Here is a 26,235-nt window from a genome sequence, read left to right as displayed (position 1 = left end):
CATATCTCAGCATGATGTGGAGTGTGTCCTCAAAAAAAAAGGACAAAAGAAGTGTCAGGTCGTAACAATCTACAGCAGATAAACAGTGTCTGAAAGTCACGTCCTTGTCAAGAAGCTATTCTTTAGAAAGAGGAAAAGGGAAAGAAGGGTGAGGTGTTGCAAATTACACAAAAACCAAATACAGCAAAGGCCAAAGCAGAAATCTGGGGAAATAATCTTGAAGACTATTTCAAAATATGACAAAAAAGCTTGACTAAGACAGGTCAGGCTGAGCTGAAGAATAAAAGTAATCAAATGTGGACTTTCAAGCTCATTAGAATTGCACAAACTCTGTTTTCTGACCCATTTTCCTAGCAACATATAATAGTGAGTGGTGGGTTAGTGGGTGGCTCAAGGCTTTTGCACATCACTGCATCATCAATAAATATGAAAAAAATATGTAACAGAATCATCACCTACTGATATCTGTGTACAAGCACCAGTTCTGAAACAGGTAAATATCTGTCGATTTATTCTATGGGACTAATTCTAAACTAAACTTATGTAACGCATGTATTTGTGGGAGTGTCAGAGAGAGAGATTGAACTAAAAAGTATTTGATATTTGTGCTCCAACACTTGTGCACACACAAATGACAATGTAAAGATAACAAGACCACTGAATTATAGAATCACAATGTTTATCATATGTTAGGTCCATAGAAATCCATGCTTAATAACATAATAATAATAATAATAATAATAATAATAATAATAATCAGGTGATTTTTACATATTTAAATTGGATGATACGAAAAGGACGAATCAGAGTCCATTTTCTTTGCTAAATTTGAACATGAAACACTGAAACACCTGAATGAGAAGTGTATCCACCGCTCAGCCAAATCAAAGCAAACTGGACATACAGCAGAATCACAATATAACAGGTCTACTCCAGGAAGTAATAGCCTGCATAAATTACATACATGACTGTGGTGCAAACATGAAAATGGAGCCAAACATTTGTACACTTAAAAATTATTTACAAGTCAATATCTACAATCAAAGGTTTTCTCAACAGAAATGTTATATAATAGGCAATGAAAAAAAAAAATTAGGAATAAGAAAAACAACAACATAAAAGAAGAGTTCAGTGAAAGAATTATTCATTTTCGTCCCCAAATTACAAGCAAGAGGAGGGGCAATGTTTAGTTTAGAATTACACTACAATAAAAACACAAAAGCAGATCAAAGCAGGAGTGAAGTATAGGCAGAAAACCAAAAATAACACTTGTACTGCCACAACCGTGAAACAACATTTAATAACAGTAAACAGCAGGTCTGATGTAACAGGCATAATGCATGTGAAAAAGAGGAAAATGCTTCAAATGCCTTTCAAAGCCCTTTACATACAGAAGAGAACTGGAGATAGAAAGAGAGTTTTTATTTTTACTTACATCGGCCCAGGACCAGAAAACTAAAGTGTAAATGTCAGAGCTGTGACATGACAACAGCACAATCGAAACATATACACAATGATCAACATGCAGTAACGGGCTTTTGATAAAAATCCCTGGTCCTCGGGCCTAAAAGTACTGTAAATTTTGCTGAATCCAGGCACTAACTTACATACCTCAAGTTTTATTTTATAATTTATGTGCAGTGAGATTGTTTTGTTTTCCTAAACCTCAGAAATAAGAATCTATAATAAAACAATAGTTTAAAAAAACAATATTGAGGCAGAATTTTAATAACTTTTTTTTCCTTTCATACTACCAAGTCTTCCATTTGGGGCTTTTTATAGTAATATTCAACCTAGGTAGGAATTGCAACATTGCTAGCAATAGTGTTCATGAACTACAATGTTTTGCTTCCAGAGAGCTTTAATTAAAAAAAAGAAAAAAAAACAAAAAATAAAAACAAAACAACTTTGTCCTTCTGTACTTAAACATCTCGCATTCAGAGTCCTTCTCCTGTCTCAGTGTTTAGTATAACAATATTAATGTAAGGAACTCATTTCAATTTCAAAGTGAGTAACACACAAATGCATGTACACATGAACCGTATGCACACACACATACATAGAAAGGCCAGAAAAAAAAGGTCCAGAAGTAAACATCAGAGGGCGCCACTTGCAGATGCATTTATCTTCACATTCTCTTATCTCAAAAAAAAGATGCTGCCTCTTTTTTTTTAATCACTTAACATTTCACTCAAACATTTTACATTCATACCATTTTTCACCAACTGGTAAAGAAGAGAGAATTTAATGTATGCACAGCATGCTGCGCATCCATTCCAACAAACCCCCCCTCTCCTTGGCCAGTATTTGGTATGTTCCATCAATTGCCACAGGGCTCATGTGTCCACTCACACACACACACAAAAATACACTATTTTTTTTAACATTTTTACTGTTGCCTATTATTCTCAGACTTCATTACATCAATCAAATTCCAGAATGATTAATATCGGGCAGCAGCTATTTGTCTTTAACAGAAGCTTTGTAGAAAAGAGCAAAAAGGGACACAAGAGCACTGTTAATAAATAAAATCACATCGCTTACAGAAATGTTTAATGGAGAGAGGAAAGAGGAGCAGACAGATGAGTATCCTGTTCAGGTCTGTAGTTGGAATGGCTGACAATAGAATAGAGGATACAAGGAAAGTGTTGAGATGTAAAAACAGTCTCCTTGAAAATCACAACAGCGCAGGGAATGACACTTAATTGACAACAGAAATAACACAAACATTGTCTTTGGTGTAAACCGTTTAATCCAATTCACACCTAAACTTGTCTCTTTCTGCATGTTGAAGCAGTACAGGCCTTGTGCTGCCACGTTTGAATTTACAAGCTGTCAGTGAAGATAAAATGCAGACTTCATGAATGACCTTTTAAATGAGAAGAGCTCCCTTTGAGTTTCAGTGTTTGCTGTGTTTTTTTTTATGTTGCTTTTCAGTCATTTTTCACAGCAGATGCTTCCTTAAGTCAAAATGTTTAATCCTTTAATTACCTTTGGAGTAAAGTGTTCTTTTATTTTAACTTGATGAAAGTCAAGTGGTGCAATTTTTTTCTAACATGATGTGGGGCTCCTGTGGAGTGATTTTTTCTTCCCCACTAAAAATGACTTTGTATGGCTTGAACCAACCAGTATAAATCTTCGTATCAAATGTTCAACAGAGACAGTTTAATTAACTGTGCATAAGAGAGTTTCACTTGTTTCCAGTGTTTTCCATGTAAGTACAATTACAGAGAAGCCAAATATAACATATGATGACTCATAATTCTCACACTTTCGACAAAGAAAATCACTGTTTTTAGACATTAAAAGGAAAAAACCGACCAAATAAATACTTCACTGGGTCTGACAGGAGAAAAGCAGTGTGGGTCACACCACCTCTGGAGCACTTTGAGCTCCTGTTGGCTTAATAGGCAGTTGATTGGGTTGGCACGGTTAGGTTAGGTTAGGTTTCTTATCCTTATCAGTGAGTCTTGAAGTAGCCTGTGATGGTGCACATGTGTGTGTGTGTGTGTGGATGTGTGCAATTAACTGCCTCAAATGCGAACTGGGGGTCCACTGGGTGCTGTAAGGGGCACCTGAGAGCCGCAGTCATAGTCAAGTTCAGCCATTCGAGACCGGCTCATCATTCTACTGTGGGAGTACGCCCGTCTGTCTGTCTGTCTGTCCCTGAAACTCCTGATGTAACTCTGTGGACAGACAGGAAATAAAGGGCTGCGGTGGGTATATGGCATATGTAAATGCAGCAAGACACAAAAGCTTACACTCATGTACAATTATTCTTCAATGAAAAGTCTGACATGTGACACTTTTATCCCTGTTCAGTTTTCTTCTGAAGTCCCATTGAAGAGGATCATTACCCCTTATCTTAACATTAAATATGAACCTGAAGCCTGCAGACACTTAGTTTAGCCAGACATTATAGGGAGAGGACACTTACTGAATCTTAAACAGAAATGTGTGGGAGAGTTCTGAAATTGGGAGTTGGGAAGAACATAAGCCAGTCGTGTTGAGTGGCACATGTTTAGCTGAGTTTCACAACAGCATGATTGGTGTAGTTGTGTGTCTACTTTCTATTGTCCCAGTTTATTATTATTGTAGCAAAAAAATTAGTTAAGTATACATATATATATTTTTTTAATTTGCAAGGCTTTCTTCGTTACTTTGGCATGATCACCGAAGGAACTGTGTGCACGCTTAACAGAAGTACAGCTAAATAAATTCCTGGAGATATCAGCAAAAATGGCTGTCAAACTGTCTGACTTGCCCTCTGGCAAGAGTTTAGCACAGAGAGAATAAAGATTTTGCTGTGCAGTGCATTTGTATATAAATATAACAGTTTCTGATTTCCCTACACTTATTTGTCCTGAACTTGTCACTTAACTGTGCAGAGTGGAACACTGATGTCATTCTACTCAAACTGTGACTTGAATGTAGAATTTTATCTAAAATCTAATTTCAGAGAATCCAAAGAACACAAACATTTTAATAACCTGGACTGAGGATGTTCAGATTTTCATCTAATTACCTTGTTAAGAATAGATACAGTATTATAGCTTACCGGAGACAGCACATCTCCATCAAAACGCCTTTTGGAGTTGGCTTTGCGGTGGTAGCCAGGCTCAGTCTGAGGAGGAGGAGGAGGGACTTTAGGAGGCTGAGAGCTCTGAGTTTGGTGATGAGGGTGAGATGCTGTTGGGTGGTGGTACTGCTGGTGGTTGTGATGGGAATGAGTCTTCTGCTTGTGCCCTGCTTTCTGGCTCTGTCTCTTTTTCTTCTTCTTGTTTTCCTTCTCCTTTTTCAGCCTCTCTTCTCTCTGTCGAATCCGCATGAGCTGGACCTTTCGCTGCTGTCGACTTAAAACCACTAGAGTCAAAGAAAAAAAGTTTTGATCATTAGTGGTAAGGAGAAGACAATTAGAACAATAGATAATGAAGAGGGAGTGACTTCAGGATAAAGAGAAAACAGCAAAGCTTTTATAGAGAAACTAACTTTAGTTTACTTGTGTAACCCCGGTTCTCAGAGTTGCATGAGTGAGACATTTTGCTATGGGATGCAGCACCTCTTCTCACTTCAGCCAGCAAGAAGGATTATTTGGTGAAACATCTCACTTACGCTACTGTGAGAACAGAGGTTACATAAATAACCCAAAGTTTTCATTCCTAACATTGATTTTGATGTCTCACTCTTGGATATGGAGACCTTTTGTATTGCCAGACAAGCTCATCTCAAGCAAGCACCAGCAATCAGCAAGTAGCCCCCTTATAGAAGTGAAGACCTACAGTGGTACTGTTTGGGCTACAGTGTACGCACAGATGTCTTGGAATGAGGGCCTAGCTAGCCTATCTTTCAGGTGTGTTGAATATTGACTGCATAGTGGCGCAAGCTACTTGAGGGTGGGTGGTTCTGCCTGACACGGTCACTGCCATTACCAGCCAATCAAGACTGACTTAATGAGATAAATCCTTTTGAGGAATATGAGGGAGGCCCATCCCACAGTGAGACAAGCAAGGCCTTTAATCAGGCAAGAGCTTGTAGAAATATTTTAAATAGCTTTAAATGCAGATGATAAACTTTTCTCAAGGTTTATTTTGAACGGAGGCTATAAAAATAAAAAAAAGTAAAAATACTGGTGCCAATTTGCTCATTTCCTTTATTCTGTTCAGTCTGTTGGCAGACAAATCATTTTTCTCTCTGCATGTATTTATACTGAGCTGTTCAGTCTCCTGACATATTGTGAGTGGGTGAGTGTGTTATTTTTGCACCCTGCCCAGAAAAGGATGTCCGTAAACCATCCTGCTTCGCCGTCCATTACACATAGGAGTATTTTTGAGCATGGGTGTTTGTAGGCATTTCCATTCAGTGGTTAGATATACACCACCGAATATCAGGGATCTGTGTAATATTTATTATCTGAGCTCCAGTATTTATCCATTACAGATGTATTGTACTGGTCACAGCTGCCTTATGTGTGCGTGTGTAAGTGTAAGTGTTCAGAGGTCTATTGTTGTTTCTTCATGCATGGGGACAACAGGGCACCATCTGGCAAGGAAACTGCTTAATAATACCCCCCTTTCTTTTCCTTGGATCACCCCACGTCGGGCCCCTCTGGCCACATGCTTCTGTATGTGTGTGTGTGTTGAGGGGTGTCCACTATTTTAAAAAGGTGCTTCAGAGTTTAGGTTCAAATAACAAAATAATGATTTTGGGGTTAGAGTTGTGAGGCTATGACAGTGACAGTCCTGATGAGCATAGGTGAATCGGTGCATATTCAATTAGTATCTACACAGAGGGGCAAAAATCCCCTGAAAAAAACAGTCGAGACAAGTCAAACATATGCGAGCTAATTCATTCATGGCCCTGTTCTGCACACTGTTCAGTCAGCTGACAGATGATTTTCCTCACAGCTCCACTTGGGTGCCCAGCTTACCCATTGTGCCCCAGTTTATTATCCTCACTCTGCCCTTCCCCCAGTACACCTGCTTCCTCTTTACTTCTCTCTCTTCTCTCCTTCCCACAATTTCTCATCATCTGTTTACTGCCGGCAGAGTATCTTTTAGCAGATAAAGAGTAATTGAAAAAAGTTAATTCAAGATTACATGCTGTGGACGTTAAGTAATGCAAATAATAGTTGGACTTTTCATTACAGCTCAGTAATAATGTGGTAACTTCCACACATGCTTGATTACTTGAAGTTTGCTTTAATAGGATATTAACCCTTTAAAGCCCAGTGTGTCATATTTGATACATGAGTTTATGAGACTTCAGCATCATCAGAATGACTTTTTTTTAACCTCAAAAAATGATATAAATTGCATGACACATTTTTAATGACTAAATTGCAAAAATATGGCTTATGTAGCAGATGTGATACAAATTAAAACTCATATATATGCAAATTAAAATTGTGTTTGCTCCTGGTTATTGAACAGAAACTACCACATGTGCTTCCACATGATTAAGCCACAGTATTTACATTGTTACCGTCAAACAAAGAAGACTGCAGAAGGCATACGGTTGGATGCATTCCAGTGTTATAAAATGATTATAGCATTCTTATACCATAAAGCATCAACTAATGTTAATTTATTATTATAAACATAAAAAAATCAAGCATCCAAATATTAGCATTTTATTGCTAGCAGGCTATTATATATTATGTTATACTAGAATACTATGGTACTATTACTAATTTGTTTGCCTTATTGGTATTTGTTTGTTTCTACTGTGTTACCTAGTTTTTGGTGCCTTGTTACCCAATCGCATACATTTCACTGTAACCGTATTCAGTGTAACCACTGTTGATACAATATCACTTGGTTATTGTTTGGATATTACTTTGGTAATTTATTGGTAATAAGATGCTATTCCGTATTGTTACTTCTTTATTATTGCACAGCAGTGTTGGGTTACTTTTAAAATGTATTCCATTACAGAATACAGATTACATGCCCCAAAATGTATTCTGTAACGTATTCCGTTACGTTACTCAATGAAAGTAACGTATTGTGAATACTTTGGATTACTTAATATATTATCATGCTGTTTGCAACTACATGAATGTACTATTGCTGTGATTTATTACTGTTACTGAAGGTCCGCGGCTCCGAACCGTAGTAAAGGGACCTCTGGCTAATACGGTGGGTTCTGTGTCGGCTCGTAGCTAAAAACTAGCTTTACTTTGTTGTCTGGGTCAACTTTGCTAGCAGAGACAGAGAGAGGCATTGAAAGGCTGCTCCAACAGAACTTATTGTTTCGGAGGAAAACACGAACACGGTGTACAGTCGAGTCTTAATAGCTTACTTACAACTGGGCTCGTCAGGCTCTCTTCTTGGCTGCGGTGGTTATTATTATATTTACATGCTTCCAGCTCCCGTTTTTGCTCGATGACAGCTCGTACTTTTCCTTTTTCTCCCTCCCTCGCTCACAGACACATAACGTGTATGGCAGTCCATTCTCCCTGCAGCACGGACTACACTGCCTATGATGCTACATTCTTTAGAGCTATACCTGTAGCATTCTGCCTGTTAGCTTAGCACAACAACAACAACAGGCGCTCTCTCACCCAGGAAACAAGCAGAGAGAGAGCGTCACCCTGTAACCATGGCAACCGTAACGCTGCCGCCTGGAACAACAGAACGTAGCTGTCAAACAAAACCCAAACAGTCCTGACCCGCCACAATATGAAACACGGAAGTACCGCCGTGTAATCCATTTATTTCAACAAAGTAACTGTATTCTAAATACCACCTTTTTAAACGGTAACTGTAACGGAATACAGTTACTCATATTTGTATTTTAAATACGTAACGGCGGTACATATATTCCGTTACTCCCCAACACTGTTGCACAGTTACCACACTATTAGAAAGCTGTTATAGAAAGCTCCCCCAGTTGTTGTCTACCTCTTATTCATTGTGTAAGACAACAACCCGATATCATGTTAACATGCTTTGCTGTGATACTGGGTCGAAGAGAAAGTATTCAGGCATCACTATTCCATTAGTATTTATTTACAGGTATGCATGACAGCGCATTCCAATGATGCCAAAGTGCAGAATTATGTAGCAAAACGTCTACACTATGTACAAGTAATGCACAGGTTTGTGTAATGTAGATGTAATGCTGACATCTACGTTTGATAATAAAAATTACTAATAAAAAATAATGATAATAATAGTAATAATTTTTTTTTTTTTATTTATTTTTATTTTTATTTATGTGCACGGGGAGTGGGGCAAACAGTTTTAATTTCTATCTCTCAAAAATTTCATGGTTATAATTTGTTTACTTCACCAAGGCATAAGGTGAGATAGAGGTGGGTGTTCAGCGCTGCTTGTTTGTCTTTCTGTTTACCTGTTTCTTATGCAAAGCTGCTAGGACACATTTTGTGAAATGTGGTGGAGAGGTAAAGCACGGTCAAAGAAAGAATCCATTAACCTGCACTGCTGATATAGATCAGTTTCTTTAAAATTGCAGAACAGTTCAGAGGATGTGCTCTCCAAGTGCCGTTCCTTTTTCTTGCATTATTTTTTATTCAGAAACAACAGAATAAATAAATCCTATACAAGTATAATACATCTATCTTTCTACCTGGTTTTGCATCAGTATCTAGCAGTAAACCATATTTGTGTTTTTAACAACGTGGAAGAATGGTCATCATGTAATGGTCTGGTTTTATATTATTTCTCCACAAGAAACACTGTGTGGTAATCTACTTCTTTTATTGCTAGGTCTCTTTCCCCTCACAATTGCACAGTTTTGAAAATAGCATTGAAAAGCTTCCTCTATCTCTGAGCCCACACCCTCTGATTGGAAGCTGCAGTAGCTTGCTTTTTAATCTCATTATTTGAGGACATGTGTGACTTCTTCTAAGTCACTGTATGACGGTGCAAGTCAAACACAGGCAAAGATCAAATGGCTGAGTGTGTGCTGCATGTATATGCATGTGTGTGTTTGGTTCTTCCTTTAGTTGAGGTATGAGCGAGCGAGTGAGCCAGTGAATGAGGTTCTAACCCGCAGTGTTTCTGTCTCTGCCCTTGTCTGTTTGGGTGTATTGTGTTTGTTTGCTGCATTCACATATTGTGTTGAGGACATGTATGTGCGATCTTGCCATCTGTGTTGTGGCTGCCTTTAGAACAGATTAAGGCAGGCTGCGTCAATAACACATTCTGGTGAAAACACCAGTGTCGGTATATTCTGAATCCACCCTGCACAAAATCACACAAGAGTGATGCCCGCGCACACACAGTGTTCCTTATCCTCATCATGGTTATGATTTCATATAGCTGGGATTTGTCAGGCCAGTGGCCTTGACAAAATCTATACTACAAGTTTCAAAGAAGATAGATTGTCATGTGTGGTGGGGCGTGGTCTGCGTTGCCGTGCAGCGAGGGCGGACGCACCTGCACGGCATCCGTAATCCCGCCCGCCGAGTTAAAACACGGGGACTCAGGTGTGTGGTGGTGTTTTCTGTGGTGAAAAGTGTGAATAAAATGGCTCTGAATGTTGATCTGTGGTCCCGCCGTGCCATATTCTCACCAAACCATGTTTCTCCTATCATCAACTAGACACGGTTAAATCAAACATTTTTGCTCAGACATTTCAGCGTGTTGCAGTCTGGAACATGTGACTTGTTTGTTTATCTTGGCACTAAACTGACAGACTGAAGTTACTGAATTTTAGGTACATTGAATGTTGTTTACTCACTGGGTATATATTAGTATAAGACACTTTCATTAATGTATTTCTTATCTGTTAGCTTTTATCCTTAATTAACATATGTGGAATAAGATTAAGGTTTTGGGTGCTGTTTGAAAGTTGGGAAAAGCTTGTGTTGAAAGTGTAATGTAAACAAACAGCAATAAGCAGTAGATAAGTGATGAAATGTCTGTTCAGGTGGAAACATGAGGAACAGAGGTGTCAAACGTACATATATTCATCACTTATCTATTCATGACAAGTAGAAGTACTGAATCCTGTGTTTAAAAAAAATACTGAAGTACTGATTCAACTTCTTTACTTGAGTAAAAGAGAAAAAGCACAGGCTCGGAAAAATTACTCAGTAATAAAATTAAAAAAAATCTCTTTAGAGGACATTTCTACCAGCTATGTATTTATTTTATTTTTATTTATTTGTTTTTTGGCCAAGTTAACTGATACTCATGTCATATTAATATCACAATGAAGCGATTGACAGGAACACAAAGTTTATTTCAATTTAATTCAAATTCTAACAAAAGTACTCAGCTTGCACAGCTGTTATGTGGAACACAATCAGAGAAAAACAAAGGGAATAAAAAAAATGTTCTATTTGCATTTGCCTACATTGCAGATGGGTGGTTTTGCCTCCACATTAAACAAGAAAAATGAGTACAGTCTGGGGTTAAAGTGTGATTCAGCAGGTGTGGAAACCCCAAAATCGACTGTAGTGGTTCAGCGAAAACGATCACAGTAATGTCTATGACAAGCTTACTATATTTAGTTTATGGCTGTGATTAGCTGACCTGTGTTGCTGATTTTTGAGGATTTAGACAGCTAAATTTAGAAAGATATAAGCAAATGTTTAACGAGACATCATGACTGATTATCATCTTTCAGCTACTATGATGTAACCTAACACTGACCATGAACACCACAGCTGCCCTACCCGAGTCCACCGTAGCGCAGAAAACTAACAATGTAGTCTGCACTAAACTGACCAGCATTTTTCATGGAATCTTTGAATAACTCAAAGTTATTACACTCAAAGTTATTTGCAAGACATTTTAAAATATAAAAACACAATTTCATGCCATCCATCTGTTCAAAAAAAGCCTGACTTGAATTACAACATTATATGTATGATTGAAATCACAAGTTTATCAAAAAAACACTAATTCTTAAATTTAAAAAAAAAACATCTCTTCTTCTTCTCCTGTTCTGCTTTTCTCTCTCTGTGAAATGCAGATGCTATACCTTTAGCTAACAGACACATCTTGTAACAAACTGCACAGAAAAACTTTGGCTGTTTCCTGGTATTTGTTGAACTGTAAGAAATGACCGTGCACTTAAAAATGTTGCTCCCTTTTTGCTCACTCCTCTTCTGCAGTGCTAGCTAGGTGCTGAAGTACTGCAACAACAACCTTCTGTACCAAAAACAGCTTTTCAAATCATTCCAGGATTTTTTTAACCTCAGAAAGGCTGTAAATGCGTAAATTATGTTTATTCCTCTTTCGTCTGTTTGTGTGTGATAAGCACCGGTGATTGATGCACCAATGGGAGTGCCTTTAGGATTGTGTTCCCTCCATTTAGGTTCAAATTCAAAAACAATTACTTACATCAAATGTCTAAAACCTAAATTAACAAGCCTGTATTTAAAATGTAGGGAGTAAAAAGTGGAGATGTTTGTGTTTAAATGTGTGGAGTAAAATTAAAATACAGGTACCTAAAAATTCTGCTTAAGTAGAGTAACAAAATATGCTTACTTTGTTACTTTCCACCTTGGGAAATAGTAGCGGATCAAACCAAGTGAATTGTGAAAGCATAACATTCTCAGATAAATGCATTTTCATTAAATCTGCACTTTAAAATTTGGTTTATTTCACACAACACACGTGACACAGCAGAGGACTGTGACGTTACACACCATGAGACTCACTAATCCATGATGGGATTAGACCAACCCTCCACGTGCATTAATGTGCCAGATTTGACAGTGCGTCATTGGGTGTCTAGCACACTTAAAACTGACTGAGTCAGGGGGTGACTCAAATATCTTGTGCAAATACGAATGAAGGCGCATGAAGAAATCCACGATACTGATACACAGATGTCTGCCACTGCCGTCCCTCTGGACAAAGATAAGGCTCTTGTGATTTGAGCACAAGCTCAATTTGTAGACTTTGCTTCTGCTACAATGCAAGCTTGTGTGTTAACGTACTGCACGCGCACTGAGACGGAAGCTGTTTTGACAGGGTCATGCCCTGTGAGTGTCCTTTGTGGAGGACATACAATTGTTGTGTCTGCCTAATGTTATCCATGTGCTAAATATAAAATAACAGAGTTAGCAGAGATGTTGCTTCAGCTGCACTGTCCTAAGGCAGAGGAAAAAACCTAACCCTTGACCGAACAAGGTGTCAAACAAGAATCTGTCACTGAAATAACTGCACATCCATCTTCTCCAGTGATAACATGGTGCACATAAGTCACTCACTGTTCACTAAAGTCAATCCTGGAGGGTGCTATTATTAGAGGCAGTATCTTAAGAGAGATTTCAGCTATCAGGTAAAGCAGGAGGTTTTTCCAGAGCAATTACAACCAATGGTAAATCCTACCGAGGTATCAAGAGTCCACAACAAATGTTAGTTGCCTGATACCTATCAGAAAGCACTTAACCAAATAATGCAGAAACTGCCCTCCTCCTAATGCTTTTTTGCATTTTAAAAGTTAACTGAAGGAGTTAGTTTCTTATTTACCAACATCTGGAGGTCTGTATGAGGTCTGAGATTGTCTTCATGACAAGCAGATAATTTGCCTGTGTACCAGGTAGCAGAAAGAAGCAAGGGCATAAGGGAGCAGACCTCTTTCCAGGCATTCCCATTATGGCCCACTGCTACTGATGGATAATTGCACTTTCAGCTGTGACAGTGCAAGAAAACTGCCATGGCGCCAGGGCTTGAGTACTACGATGAGCTTGTGGGTTTTGTAGCCACCAGAATGACAACTAGATTCTCCTTCTGACTGTGCTAGAAAAAAGAAACCGGGTAAACTGGGGAAATGGGTAAAAGGGAAATCTGAGCCATGACTAGGGATGGATACCAGTATCCGGTGCCATTATGGCACCGGTTCTGATATAAACGGTAGTAACCAGATCGAAAAGCAGCACACATTTCGGTGCTTTATTTTCCTGCAATGTCATACACTTTGGATTCTAGCCAATCATTTTACCTTTGCAAGCGTAGTAGGTGGGCCCAGGTACGTACGTTCTTTTAGAGCAGAGCTACAGATTAAAAATGCCCAAGGCAAAGCAGTCAAAGTCTGGCTGTACTTCACAGCAAAAGAGGCACATCTACTGTGGGTGGGTTGCCTGTTATCGGACCCGGAGTTCGCAACATCCCCCAAAAACCCGAAGAGGAGAGTCTTGGACCCTAGCCCTGCCAGTGTAGCAGAAATGATGGCGGATGATGATGGCAGCAGCAGCCGTTCTTCTCTGCGTGAGTCGCTTAATGTTGTTCGTGTGTAATTTACGTTGAGTAGGCTAACCTCGTTATTACATTAATGCATGTAAGGTGAACTAGCAAACATCATCATAGCTACATGCGGCTGTCTTCTTGTTTGATGGCAGATACTCCCTTCACCCTGGCCAAAAAGGCTAAAGTGACCAAAGAAAAAGTGGAAAACAGCTAAACATGAGAGGTTTTTGGACAAAGTTTGTGTTTTTTCCATTGTTTAAGCACTGCTTCCAGCCAAGAGTGATGCCACAAATCCCCTATAGCTGCAGAAAAGGCTAACATTGTTATCTTTTTACAAAAAAACAGCTGAACATGAGAGGTTTTTGGACCAATTTTGTGTTCTCCATTCTTTAAGCACCGGTTCGAGCACCGTTTAAGCACCGGCACAGTTTCAAAAGTACCGGTTTGGTACTGGTATCGGATAAAACCTAAACGATACCCATCCCTAGCCATGACTAGTGAGAGAAGGCAACATCCAGTGAAGGGTTGTCTTATATGTTCACAGAGATCTGCATTACTATTTTATTTCATGGTAAACAAATCCACTTCTTCCTTCTCAGATTTGTCCAAAAACATCTACACAATGTATAGAAATCAAATTCCCTTTAATGTGTGAGAGACATCAAGTCTCCTGCAAGGATCTGTACTTCCATGATGCGAACCACTCTGATGAACAGCGTGAGATTTTGAGGCTGCAGCAGCAGGCTACTGGCTATTTCAAACAAGCCTACTGTGTATGTAGTGCACACTGCTGCCATCATGTTGTCTGTTCGTACTACAATATGTCTGGTTTTTCAGTAGAGGGGATCTAAGTATTTTAAAACTCTAACATCTGTAGACAGCTACTGAAAGTTTTTGTGGAGAGAATGATACTTCCAACAATTTCTTCAAGAGCTTGAAACTAGCAAATACTTCATGACTTGGAGAGATATTCTGATTTCCATATACTCATATACACAACTCATATATGTAGTTCTCTTAAAGGGGATTCCTTGATGACAGTCAAACAGGGCATTTTCCAAAATGCCCTGTTTGACTGCAGATGAGAGAGATGAACACTCTGCATTCATCTTACATATTATACTAATTTCTGACCCTGAGAATCCACATACATAATTATGTCACCTAATGGTTTACAACATTTTAAAATCTCTGAAAAGTTATAAACCTTTCAGAAGTTTCTAAATAAATCTCTTGAACAACTTAAGTTTACCAAGGCAAGACTAACATAGTGTCACAGATCAAAACGCCAGTGCCAAACCAACATCTGTGACGTCCACCTTTTCTGGTGATTACATGCTGTGACAATGGACAGTATATTAGTCACTCAAAAATTATTTTATTTAACCTACTGCCTCATCACCCCCAACTGGTCGTGATAGAGAGCTGTCCTTCCTTGGGCCTGGTTCTCTGAAGGTTCCTTCCTGTTAAAAGGGTTTTTCCTTCCCACTGTGCTTGCTCAAAGGGTCATTTGGTTGTTGTGGTTTGTCTCTATTGTTGTAGTGTCTATATCTTAAAATATAAAGTGCTTATAGGTGACTGTTGTTGTGATTTGGTGCTATATAAATAAAAAAGCTTTGAGGACAACAAAATGAATAACAAACTTTAACTTGGCCAAAAATTCCTCTGGCAAGATGCAAAAAGCCACAAACATTGAAATAGGTTCTCAGTCTGCTCTGGTGAGTTTAGTTGTGTATAAAGCAATAACACTCACCCTCCGTGTGAGAAAATCCCTCTGCAGTGACTTTCCACTGAATCAGCACTCCGAGGAGTGCCAAGACAGGCCACACCCCCATGATCACCCAAGTAAACCAGCACACTGGCTTCTTGGGATCCACCTGCAAAAAATACAGTTCCAGTGTCAGTTATATCCTTAACTGCTGATCAGTTAAAGAATTTATCTTCTCCATTTCCTCCCAATTTTAATGATTTTTTTTTCTATAAGCTTTTTCTTGCCAAGTGAAGTGCCTGAGCACAGAGGGTGTGCAGACTCAGTGCAAATCTTTAAGCCAGCTGAGGCAATTATTTGATATATGCTCTATAAATATAATTGATATGACCTGGCAAGGCCTTTATCGACATTCCGCACTTGAAGAAAAGTATTTGTAGTCCTGTTTCTACTAACAAAAAGAACACACCCTTTTTCAAAATATGGGTTACATCTTCTTTTAGTCTGACACACATATTATTGGAATATGTGTTTCAGAATATGGACTATGTCAGAATTACACATTCCATAACAGACAATTTTTTTTATGACTTTTATAATATCTGTCTTTCTCACAAACATGTACTCGGAAAGATGCACAGAAGCATACCCTGATGTTCTTACCTTGAGTCTCTCATAAACGTAGTGTACCAAAGCGAACAGCTCTATAAAATAATCCACGGTTACGGTTATGATGGCAGAGCCAAATGTGGCAGTGGAGAGGGTGACGAAGCAGCGCTGCCACTGTAGTGTGAGGACAGCAAATAGTGTCCCAGAACCCAAGAGAATACCCAGAGGAACCCACACTGTTCTGGGGTGGTAGAACTCCTCCATGACCTAAGAGAGACAGGAAAAGTGTTCCATTTTGCTTTTTTGTATGTGAATCAATTTGGGATCATGATCTAAATGCTATTTCAGAGTTAAGAAAAGAAAACAACCCTACAATTGTACAATTTTACAAAACCTACATTTCCTCAAAAATCACTGCAGAAGTGGCACATGGACAAATATAGACCTCTAAATTTTGGTGCTGGGATTGCAATGAAACAACTGGGCACATTTTCTCCCCTCCACTTGTTGGAGGGGAGAATCATGGGAAAAATAACCCAGGACATTTTTGTGTGGATTGTTCCAGGAAAATATCTAAACATGCATGATAGATGTGTTGGCAATGTCATGTTTTCATGTATAGTTTATTTTACAAAAATTACAGATACATAGTAATGGCATGCAGTTCATTTATACACCTTTACTCTATAGACAATGAAAACTACTTTCTTATCCTTAGCTCTAGTGTTATTCATGCAATATAAGTAATACTGATATATCAAATGCATATATTGTTTAATAATTTGGCTTACACACATAATTCTTAAAAATAGGCAAATTACCACCAGTGATGCAACTCCAACCAGCAGGCCCAGCAGCAGGCCCACCATAAATAGCCCCACACTGCGAACCAGCATAGTCACCAGACCACACAGGGTCCCGATGCCCAGGCCGATGCCCACGGACGCCTCCACACTCAGCTGAGTGTCCATCACCCTCTCCTTATAGCATAGCATGAAGATGACCACAGAGCCAAACATTAGGCCTGTTAGAAACAACACGGCCTTGAAGCATCGATAGCCTGGAGGACAGATGGAAAATAAATCAATGTGAAGATATGACCAGCATACAAAATGCATAAAATCTACACACAAGCCTGAGGGGAAAAAACACAGAATTTAAACACATCAAAGTGACAAGATGAGACACAAAAATGCAACAGTACAGTTCAACTTCAGGGGTCTTCAGTTTGAAACTATGGAGCAAGTCTAGTGCACATCAATGAAGTGTGAGCAATCTGAAAACAGCAGCAGAAGAGGTCCAGAGATGCATGAAATTCCATCTCGTCAGGTTTTCTTACAAAACTCATGTTTTTAGTTTAATTAAGCCTACAATTTCCCTTTTTAAACTGAAATCTGGTATCCTATACTTGAGTCAAAAAAACATGTCCAATTATGATTACATTAATTTAATATTTATGTGAGTGAGACTCAAGAGAAATACAAATAGAAAATGCAGCACCTCCAAATCTGAGGCCATGGTCCTCAGCCGGAAAAGGGTAGAGTGCCCACTCCCGGGTCAGGAAGGGATGAGTTCCTGCCCCAAGTGAAGGAGTTTAAGTATCTTGGGGTCTTGTTCATGAGTGATGGGAGAAGGGAGCGGGAGATCAACAGATGGATTGGTGTGGCGGCCGCAGTGATGCGGATGCTGTGCCGGTCTGTCTTGGTGAAGAAAGAGCTGAGTGTAAAAGCGAAGCTCTCAATTTACCGGTCGATCTATGTCCCTACCCTTACCTATGGTCACGAGCTGTGGGTAGTGACCGAAAGAACGAGATCGCAAGTGAGTGGCTGGCCTCTCCCTTAGAGATAGGGTGAGAGGTTCGGCTATTCGGGAGGGGCTCAAAGTAGAGCCGCTGCTCCTCCACATCGAAAGGAGCCAGTTGAGGTGGTTCGGGCATCTGACAAGGATACCCCCTGGGCGCCTCATGGGTGAGGCATATTCCACTGAGAGGAGGCCCCGGGGCAAACCCAGGACCCCTGGACAAGCTGGAGGAGGTGGCTGGGGAGAGGGAGGTCTGGGCTTCTCTGCTTGGGCTGCTGCCCCTGCTCCGGATAAGCGGAAGAAAATGGATGGATAGATGGATGGACGGATGGATGATTGTAATAAAATACAGATTTTTTTTATCGCTGTTGTACTTTTTTTTGTAAACTCCTCATGTTTTGCAAAACAAACCTGTACATGATGGATTTTGGATTCAGCACCCTAAAAAACATCAAGTTTACCAAAAATATCCCATGCAGCTGAAAAAAAAAAAAAAATATATATATATATATATATATATTTTTTTTTTTTTTTTTTTTTTTTTTTTGCAGACCTGTGTAACCTTTCTTGATGTATGAAAACCCTTTAAAGAAAACCTTTTGGTTTCCAAATTTTTATTCTTCTTAATTTGAACATGAACTTACATTAATGTGTTATCTGTCTTCATCATTGGCCACACTTACTGAAAAATCTAAAAGCTATAGACTATTTTAAAGAACATTGGTTTAGTGAGAAATAAACATTTACAGCTGCTGATGGGATGGATGATCCCATGACTGTAGCAAAACAAAATTACATTTTTAATGGAACAGTAAAAACCATTAGTGTATATCAGCAGTAAGTGCCACAGGTATTTGTTTCCCGATTTAACATTTTGCTTTGGTTCTGTAATTACACCGCACTGTTTTCTCCATTCAGCCCAGTGATTAACTATACGCTGTTTGTGGTTTTGCAAATGGCTCTTGAAATTAAAAGGATCTTATCGTATTTCATTTGAAAAGATAAAATATGCCAGGGAGAAAGCATAATGAACAAAGAAAAAAAATAATGATAAACAGCAACCACGCTATGGTGGGCAAGAAAGAGAAAGGCACTTCCTCTCCGCAGAATGGTGAGAAGCGATAAACTCGCTCTATAAACATTTATGAAATTGCTTTAAAATATGATCATCATCATATTACTAAAGGTCATCCACATTCATTAGTCAGCAGGCTCGCTGAATAGAACAGCTGCTCCTTTCCCCCATATGTTCCCTCTTGTCCTTCTTGGCTTTCTTTCCATCTTAAAGTGTTTTAACTCGATGAAAACAAAGAAAAAATACTCTGAAAGATTAAAGGCTCGTCTTATCAATAGTTCAAATCTCCTTGTTCTTGTTTCTATGTTTATTAATGTTTGTGTCCCCCTTTATGTCGACTCCGTCTCTCTGACTGGGCTCTGTCTCGAGGGGACCCAACGTCAGATTGTTATCTTTGTGTAATCAGGCATCGCACAGCTGAGTCAAACAATGCTCCTCTTCTCATCCTAACCACCATCCGTGCTCCTCCCCCCTTGTGACCATACCTCATTTATTTGACACACTTCTTATAGCTTCCTTTATTCCTTCCCCTCTGTCGTGTGTGTTTTCCTAGATACCTTTCAGTTGCTGTGTGCAGTGAAAGCCGCTGTATTCATCACAGCTGTTTGCACTTCTTCTGTAGCAGAATGCCTCAAGGGGTACAAGTCCGGACATGGAGTAATTCAAGCATTTCCATAACATCTACAGCTAGCAGAAAATGTGTTTGGTCAGCAGCTGTCACAAATCCGCAACAATATTCTTTCGTATTTGATGGTCCCCATAAATCAGCAAACAAATTCTAAAATAAATTGTTTTTCCTTTACTTCTGCCATCTTTTCCTCTTCTTTCCCTTCATTAGCATGTTATCCTTTCAACAGTTCTGCTGCTGCACCTTTTTCCCCATCCCTCCCACTCCCTTCATTCCTCTTCTCTGCTCTCCCTACTTTCCCTCCATCAAACCCTCCCATCTGTTCACGCATGTCTTTCGACATTTTTCCCTGCTTCATCCATCTTGTTCCAATAACATCACTCATCATTTCCGCCACAACTTTGTAATTCTGACTCAAATAAATGATAACTAACCCTTTCTTCCTAACTCATTGGAGGTAAACTAAATTCTGCAGTACCAAGAGGACTTTATCAGCAGGGAGAATCAATCTTATCTTGCTGATAATGGTTTTCTTCATATAGTTCAAATGTGACTGCGGGGTTTCCAAGAAACATCAACAATATGCTCTGCATCTCATTTGCAGAAGAGTGACTATAGCTCCGAGAGTGACAATGCATGGAGTCAAACAGAGAGACAAACAGACACCGTAGGACTGAGGAGGTAAAGATTTTTTTTGTTTGTTTTGAAACTTCTATTTAATTTTTTTTTTTTTTTCACAAATCGTGGTCACAATACATAATGAAAACGTTGCCATTATACACACACAAAAAAAAGAAACCCCCCCTTCCTCCCCACCCGAGGCTCATCTAAAGAGAAACAGAATAAAACAAACAAAAAATGTATGTCACACATCTGGAAAATACGTTTTTATATAGTCAATAAATGGGTTCCAAGTCGCAGAGAATTTTTGTTGTGATGAGAGAACTCTGTATCTAAGTTTTTCCAGTGGTAAAAAGAAAAGCACCTCCTTTAACCATTGTATGTATGAAGGAGCCTTATCAGACTTCCAGTGGAATAGAATAAGTCTACGGGCAAACAATGTAGCAAATGGTATGGCATTTTCCTGAGATTTACTAATTTTGTATTGAGATGGCATAACTCCAAAAATGCCAATGCGGAAACCAAGCACTAAATTCTGCGCACTCAAATCAAATCAAATCAAATCACTTTTATTGTCACATCACATGTGCAGGTACACTGGTACAATACATGCGAGTGAAATTCTTGTGTGCGAGCTTCACAAGCAACAGAGTTGTGCAAAAATACAATAACATAAAACAAGCAAAATATAAGAATGGCTAAATCTGAGACTAATAAACATATGCACAATATATAATAGTATATGCATTACTGGATGTGTATACTAAATATGTTTTTCTACGTGTGTGTGTGTGTGTGTATACATATTTTACAAATTAAATAGAGTAGCAATAAAATATATAAAATATACAGAGGTTTGTAGTTGGATATTGTGCAAAACAGTGGCATTAATGTACAGTATGGAGTGCATAATGTTGAAGTTCCAGTAGTGGAGGTGAGGTGTCTATGAAGTGTTCAGCAGTCTGATGGCCTGGTGGAAAAAGCTGTCTCTCAGTCTGCTGGTACGGGACCGGATGCTGCAGAACCTCCTTCCTGATGGACGTAGTCTGAACAGTTTATGGCTGGGGTGACTAGACTCCTTGATGATCCTCCCCGCTTTCCTCAGGCACCGCTTCCTGTAGATGTCCTGGAGGGAGGGAAGCTCACCTCCAATTATTCTTTCAGCACACCGCACTACTCTCTGGAGAGCTTTGCTGTTGTAAGCGGTGCTGTTGCCGTACCAGGTGGTGATGCATCCAGTGAGGATGCTCTCAATGGCACAGCGATAGAAGGTCCTGAGGATGCGGGGGCTCATGCCGAATCTTTTCAGTCTCCTGAGAAAGAAGAGGCGCTGCTGCGCCTTCTTCACTGTTTTGTTTATGTGTACTGACCACGTAAGATCCTCGGCCAGATGTACACCAAGGAAGCGGAAGCTGCTCACTCTCTCCACAGCAGCGCCGTTGATGGTGATGGGGGTGTGTACTTCTCTGCACCTCCGGAAGTCCACTATCAACTCCTTTGTCTTTGCGACGTTGAGGGTGAGATGGTTATCTTGACACCAGTGGGTCAGGGCGCTGACCTCCTCCCTGTAAGCCGTCTCATCACCGTTGGTGATAAGACCCACCACTGTAGTGTCATCCGCAAACTTCACAATGATGTTGGAGTTGTTAGTGGCCGTGCAGTCGTAGGTGTAGAGTGAGTACAGGAGAGGGCTCAGTACACACCCCTGTGGTGCACCAGTGTTCAGTGTGATGGGGGATGAGGTGGTGCTGCCCAGTCTGACCACTTGGCGTCTGTCAGTCAAGAAGCTAAGGATCCGGCGTCAGAGGGAGCTGCTCAGTCCTAGATCCTGCAGTTTCCTGTCCAGCTTCGAGGGAACGATGGTATTGAATGCTGAGCTGTAGTCTACAAACAGCATTCTCACATACGTGTCTCTCTTCTCCAGGTGTGACAGGGCAGTATATAGTGTCAGGGCTATGGCATCATCGGTGGACCTGTTGTGGCGGTATGTGAACTATAGAGGGTCCAGTGAGTCGGGTAGTGCAGAGCAGATGAAGTCCCTGACCAGCTTCTCGAAGCATTTGCCTACGATGGGGGTCAGGGCTACAGGTCGCCAGTCGTTCAATGAGGAGATGGTGGGGGATTTGGGTACAGGGACGATGGTGGCCATTTTGAAGCAGGCTGGGACTACAGACAGAGAGAGGGAAAGGCTGAAGATGTGTGTAAACACTCCAGCCAGCTGAGCCGCGCATGACTTAAGAACTCGGCCAGGAATCCCGTCCGGACCAGTAGCTTTGCGCGCGTTCACCTTCCTGAAGCATCTCCGCACATCCTCCTCAGACACAGTGTGCGCACTGACGTCATCCACGGTGCGCACACTGGCCGGTCTCATGGTGTTCGCTGTGTCGAATCTAGCGTAGAATACGTTTAGATCCTCACACAGAGAGGCCGTGGTCTGCGGTGTGCTGGTTTTCCCTCTAAAGTCTGTGATTGTGTTTAGTCCCTGCCACATACTCCGAGGGTTGTCAAACTGTTGCTCCACCCTAATGTGTGTGTTTGTAGTCCGATGTGTTCGCGGAGGCAAAAGCGGTGCTCCGTGCCGCCAGTGCCGCGCGAACATCGCTATTAATCCAGGGTTGCGCACTCATATGAGATAATGCTTTATATATATTTCCCCAGTAATTATCCAGGTTCGGACAAGACCACATCATGTGACCCTCATTTGCTGGATTATGTCCACACCTGGGACAGGCAGGATCGGCTTCTGGGAAAAATTTTGAAAGCCTCTCTCTTGTATAATGAAGACGATGAAGAATTTTAAACTGAATTAAACCATGGTGAATGCAAAGGGAGGAAGTATGTATACGATTCAAACAAGATCTCCACTCATCATCAGATAAATCCACCCCAATGTCTTTTTCCCAATTATTTTTAGTTTTTTCCCAAGTAATAGGCCTTAAGCTCTGTATCAGTTTGTATATGACGGAGATTCTCCGTTTGCCAAAAGGATCCATTTCCAAAATGGTATCCACTTGATTTTTAGGAGGTAGGTAGGGGAAAGAAGGAAACAATGTTTTTGCAAAACTTCGTATTTGCAGGTATCTAAACATATGTGAGGTTGGTATATTGTAATCTCTCATCAGAGCGTCAAAGGTGTTAAAAATTGGTAAAGAATTTAAGCTTTAAAAGACCTTTAGAAAGCCTAATGAACTATTGCTCGAGGCCACTTCAAAAACAATACAATAAAGTCTGGCTCCTTGTCAGAAAATATAAAGAAATGATGGGCAAATTGAGACTTTAAATCTTACAGCAGTGCTGTAAGATTGCAAAACAAGGATCACAAAGCAATTTCTTTTCACATTTCTTTCAAATTGAACCAAAAGTCAGCTCTTGCAATATCTCTGAATAACAGTGTAATATACCCGTTTTAAATAAAAGAAACATTATGTGTTTGCTGTCAAATTTCTTAAAAAAAATTCCCAGCTAGCCTGACTCACACTAGTGCATTACTGTTGTATAAAGTGAATGTTAATGCTTTTTATGTGCTCTCAATCCCTCCTTGTGCATTTGCATGCAACTTCTCAGAGGTTCAACATATTCAACATACATCAATATTCATCCAAAAAACAGCATACGGGTTGTTCTGGGGCTCTTGCAGGTTGGGGCAGCTGCTCCCTGATTGCACCTGACATCTCCAATCGACTGCAGGATTAATCCAGACAAGGGGCTTCTCTGCTTAAAATCCTATAGGTCTGCCTACAGCACCAACTATTTACTATCCTAGTGGCAACAATCAAATGCAGATCAGGCGCATAATAAAAATTTTTTCTTTTAAGCATGAAATATGGCTCAATACACATGATTTACGAAAGTTTGTGTTCTGCAAACTTTTGTAAATCATATAATTTGCTCCAAATTATTCAGGTTAAAAAGGGAAAAAAACCTCCTAAAAATACATATGTAATGAGACCTGCCACAAAAATAAACATGCCTCTGCTTTTCAGTCACTAAATTGACACTGTGTGTTCCCTGTAAATACTGACAGTAGTTTATCTTTTGTTTATTTGTTTTTTCATTGTCAAAAGAGATTTTCCACCGGCTTACAAACAGACCATTTCTAAATTTGACTCCAATTTCATGTGTTTTCTTTGACTGGATATTGACCATGCAAGACTATAAACAGTACCAAAAAAAAAGAAAAAAAAGAAAACCTAAACTATTTCAAGGATTTCATACCAGAAAATATATCCATGTTGGATAAATTCTTTGTTTCACTGGCAGCTGAACGTTTCAGGCTTAAATACACACCTGTAAATTTGAGGAATTACTCCTTTATGTGTTGTGTGATTTCATTTGTCTGTACACAAAACACTGTATGCAAAAGTAAAATCACCTCTCCTATGGAAGAAAGAAATCATTGTGGAAAGGTTGATGGATATCACATCACATCAATATCAATAAATGCATAAGAAAAGTGTCTTCTCAGGCTTTTTTAATTCTGTAAAGTACAGAAAAATCCCAGTTTAGTAGGCTATGCATTTGATCTTATGTGTATTCATTCCTACAGGCCGTGCCAAACCATCATTAACTTGCAGAAAGCCAAGAAGATGAAAATTTCCGGCACTTAAATGAAAAAAAATAGCTGCTAGTGAGTATTTCTCACATTAATCATTCCTTTAGATAAACAGGGAGATCGCTTTACCCTGATTATTTATTGATTACACATTCCTGTAATGACTTTGCATCCAAACTAATTAGAGTGACCCCTCACTTATGATCCAATAAAATGCAGTCTCTCTCTCTGAGCACAAAACTAAGCCTCAATAAGGACTTCATTCTTTAATGGATGGACCTGTGCATACAGTATGAGTCCAGACATTTGAAGACACAGAGGAGATTAAAAAAAACACACAACAGGAGGTCTGCTGCCTTTTTGGCATGGCGCTTTTTATTAATTGCAAAACTTTGTGCAAGTTTTAAAAATATCAGTATTCCTACAACTTTTAGTTAAAAGAAAAAGAAACATGGCTTAGAATAAGAAGCGGAATGACAGCATGTTTTAGTCTGATCGTGATCGCTTTAATATCTGGATTTTACTTGAGCTCAGTCCACGCTGTGTGTTCGCCATGTTTTAGTGCAACTCATTCACCAAAGTGAAGCAAAGACACACACCCACTAAAGTCACAGTAGTCTTTGCTGCTGTATAAGAGCTCAATATTGACTCACAGAGTCAGAAACAAGAGAACTACACTGTAGTGCCCTTAAATCAATAATATACATAGACCAGCAGAGCAGAATGAACTGCAAAATGATGAGTAGGGATTTCATGGGGTTTTGGCACCATGCTTTAGCAATTTTTTAATCAGCGTTTGTACATAAAAATAAATTGACTCGCAACGTTTCCATTGTTATTACTGCTGCTGGCAGATGGCCACACAGAAGGGCTCTAGTCTGTATGCAAGAGAGTTGCTTTGAGGTAACTTAAGATTAGAGCATAATGGATGAAAGAAAGTCATATATTGATCTTGGATACATTTTAAGATGATTTTGTCTTTATAATATTGGAGGTTTACTTTGACATTTCCAGCAATTTGTGACCCTGCTGTCTTTTTTCTCTCTTTTTCCATAAACTAATATAATTGGCTGTTCAAAGTGCTTCATATTTAAGATACAAACTGCTATTAAAATTTTCATTAATGTTGATTTCTTTCTTTCTTTCTTTCTTTCTTTCTTTCTTTCTTTCTTTCTTTCTTTCTTTCTTTCTTTCTTTCTTTTTTTTCAGTTAATCACTTACCAAAGAAGCAATAGATGATTCCAAAGAGGCAGCACATGGAGCAGACCACAGAGGGCACAATCTCATATCTCCTCTCAATCTCCTGGTCACACCTCAGCCCCACCTCAGCCAAGCCAAACAGCTGGCTTGTGGAAGTCATGGTGGATAAAGTGGAGGCGACGGGGTCTAAAGGAGAGAAGAGGGTAGGGGGAAGGGATGGAGGGGGTTTGAAGGAATTTCTGGATCAGTGGGCCTCACCCACGGAGACGTGTCTAAGGGCGGGACAGAAAAAAAGAATGATGGAAAGAGAGGGTAACAGTGAGAAGGGATGAGGAAAAGAACGAGAGAATTATTATTGATTGTTCATTTGAA

The 26,235-nt window shown here is 39.6% G+C and overlaps 1 protein-coding gene across 1 annotated transcript in view; it reads right to left on the bottom strand.

Moving 5' to 3' along the window:
- Positions 1-652: 652 nt before the first annotated feature.
- The window catches only part of tmem198aa (transmembrane protein 198aa), a 41,742-nt gene continuing 16,159 nt past the window's right edge, over positions 653-26,235 (bottom strand). The window contains exons 2-7 of the mRNA XM_006788618.3: positions 25,885-26,135; positions 16,809-17,047; positions 16,042-16,254; positions 15,424-15,547; positions 4,559-4,863; positions 653-3,686 (exon numbers count right to left, since the gene is read on the bottom strand). Coding sequence (XP_006788681.2) covers positions 3,534-3,686; positions 4,559-4,863; positions 15,424-15,547; positions 16,042-16,254; positions 16,809-17,047; positions 25,885-26,023 — 1,173 coding nt within the window. The 5' untranslated portion in view covers positions 26,024-26,135 and the 3' untranslated portion in view covers positions 653-3,533. The remainder of the gene's footprint in view (positions 3,687-4,558; positions 4,864-15,423; positions 15,548-16,041; positions 16,255-16,808; positions 17,048-25,884; positions 26,136-26,235) is intronic.

The sequence above is a fragment of the Neolamprologus brichardi genome, chromosome 16 (genome assembly GCF_056152115.1).
Source record: "Neolamprologus brichardi isolate AB-2024 chromosome 16, ASM5615211v1, whole genome shotgun sequence".
In the NCBI taxonomy this organism is placed as follows: Eukaryota; Metazoa; Chordata; class Actinopteri; order Cichliformes; family Cichlidae; genus Neolamprologus; species Neolamprologus brichardi.
Note: the sequence above shows the minus strand (reverse complement) of the source record. Positions and strands in the feature narration are given on the sequence as shown.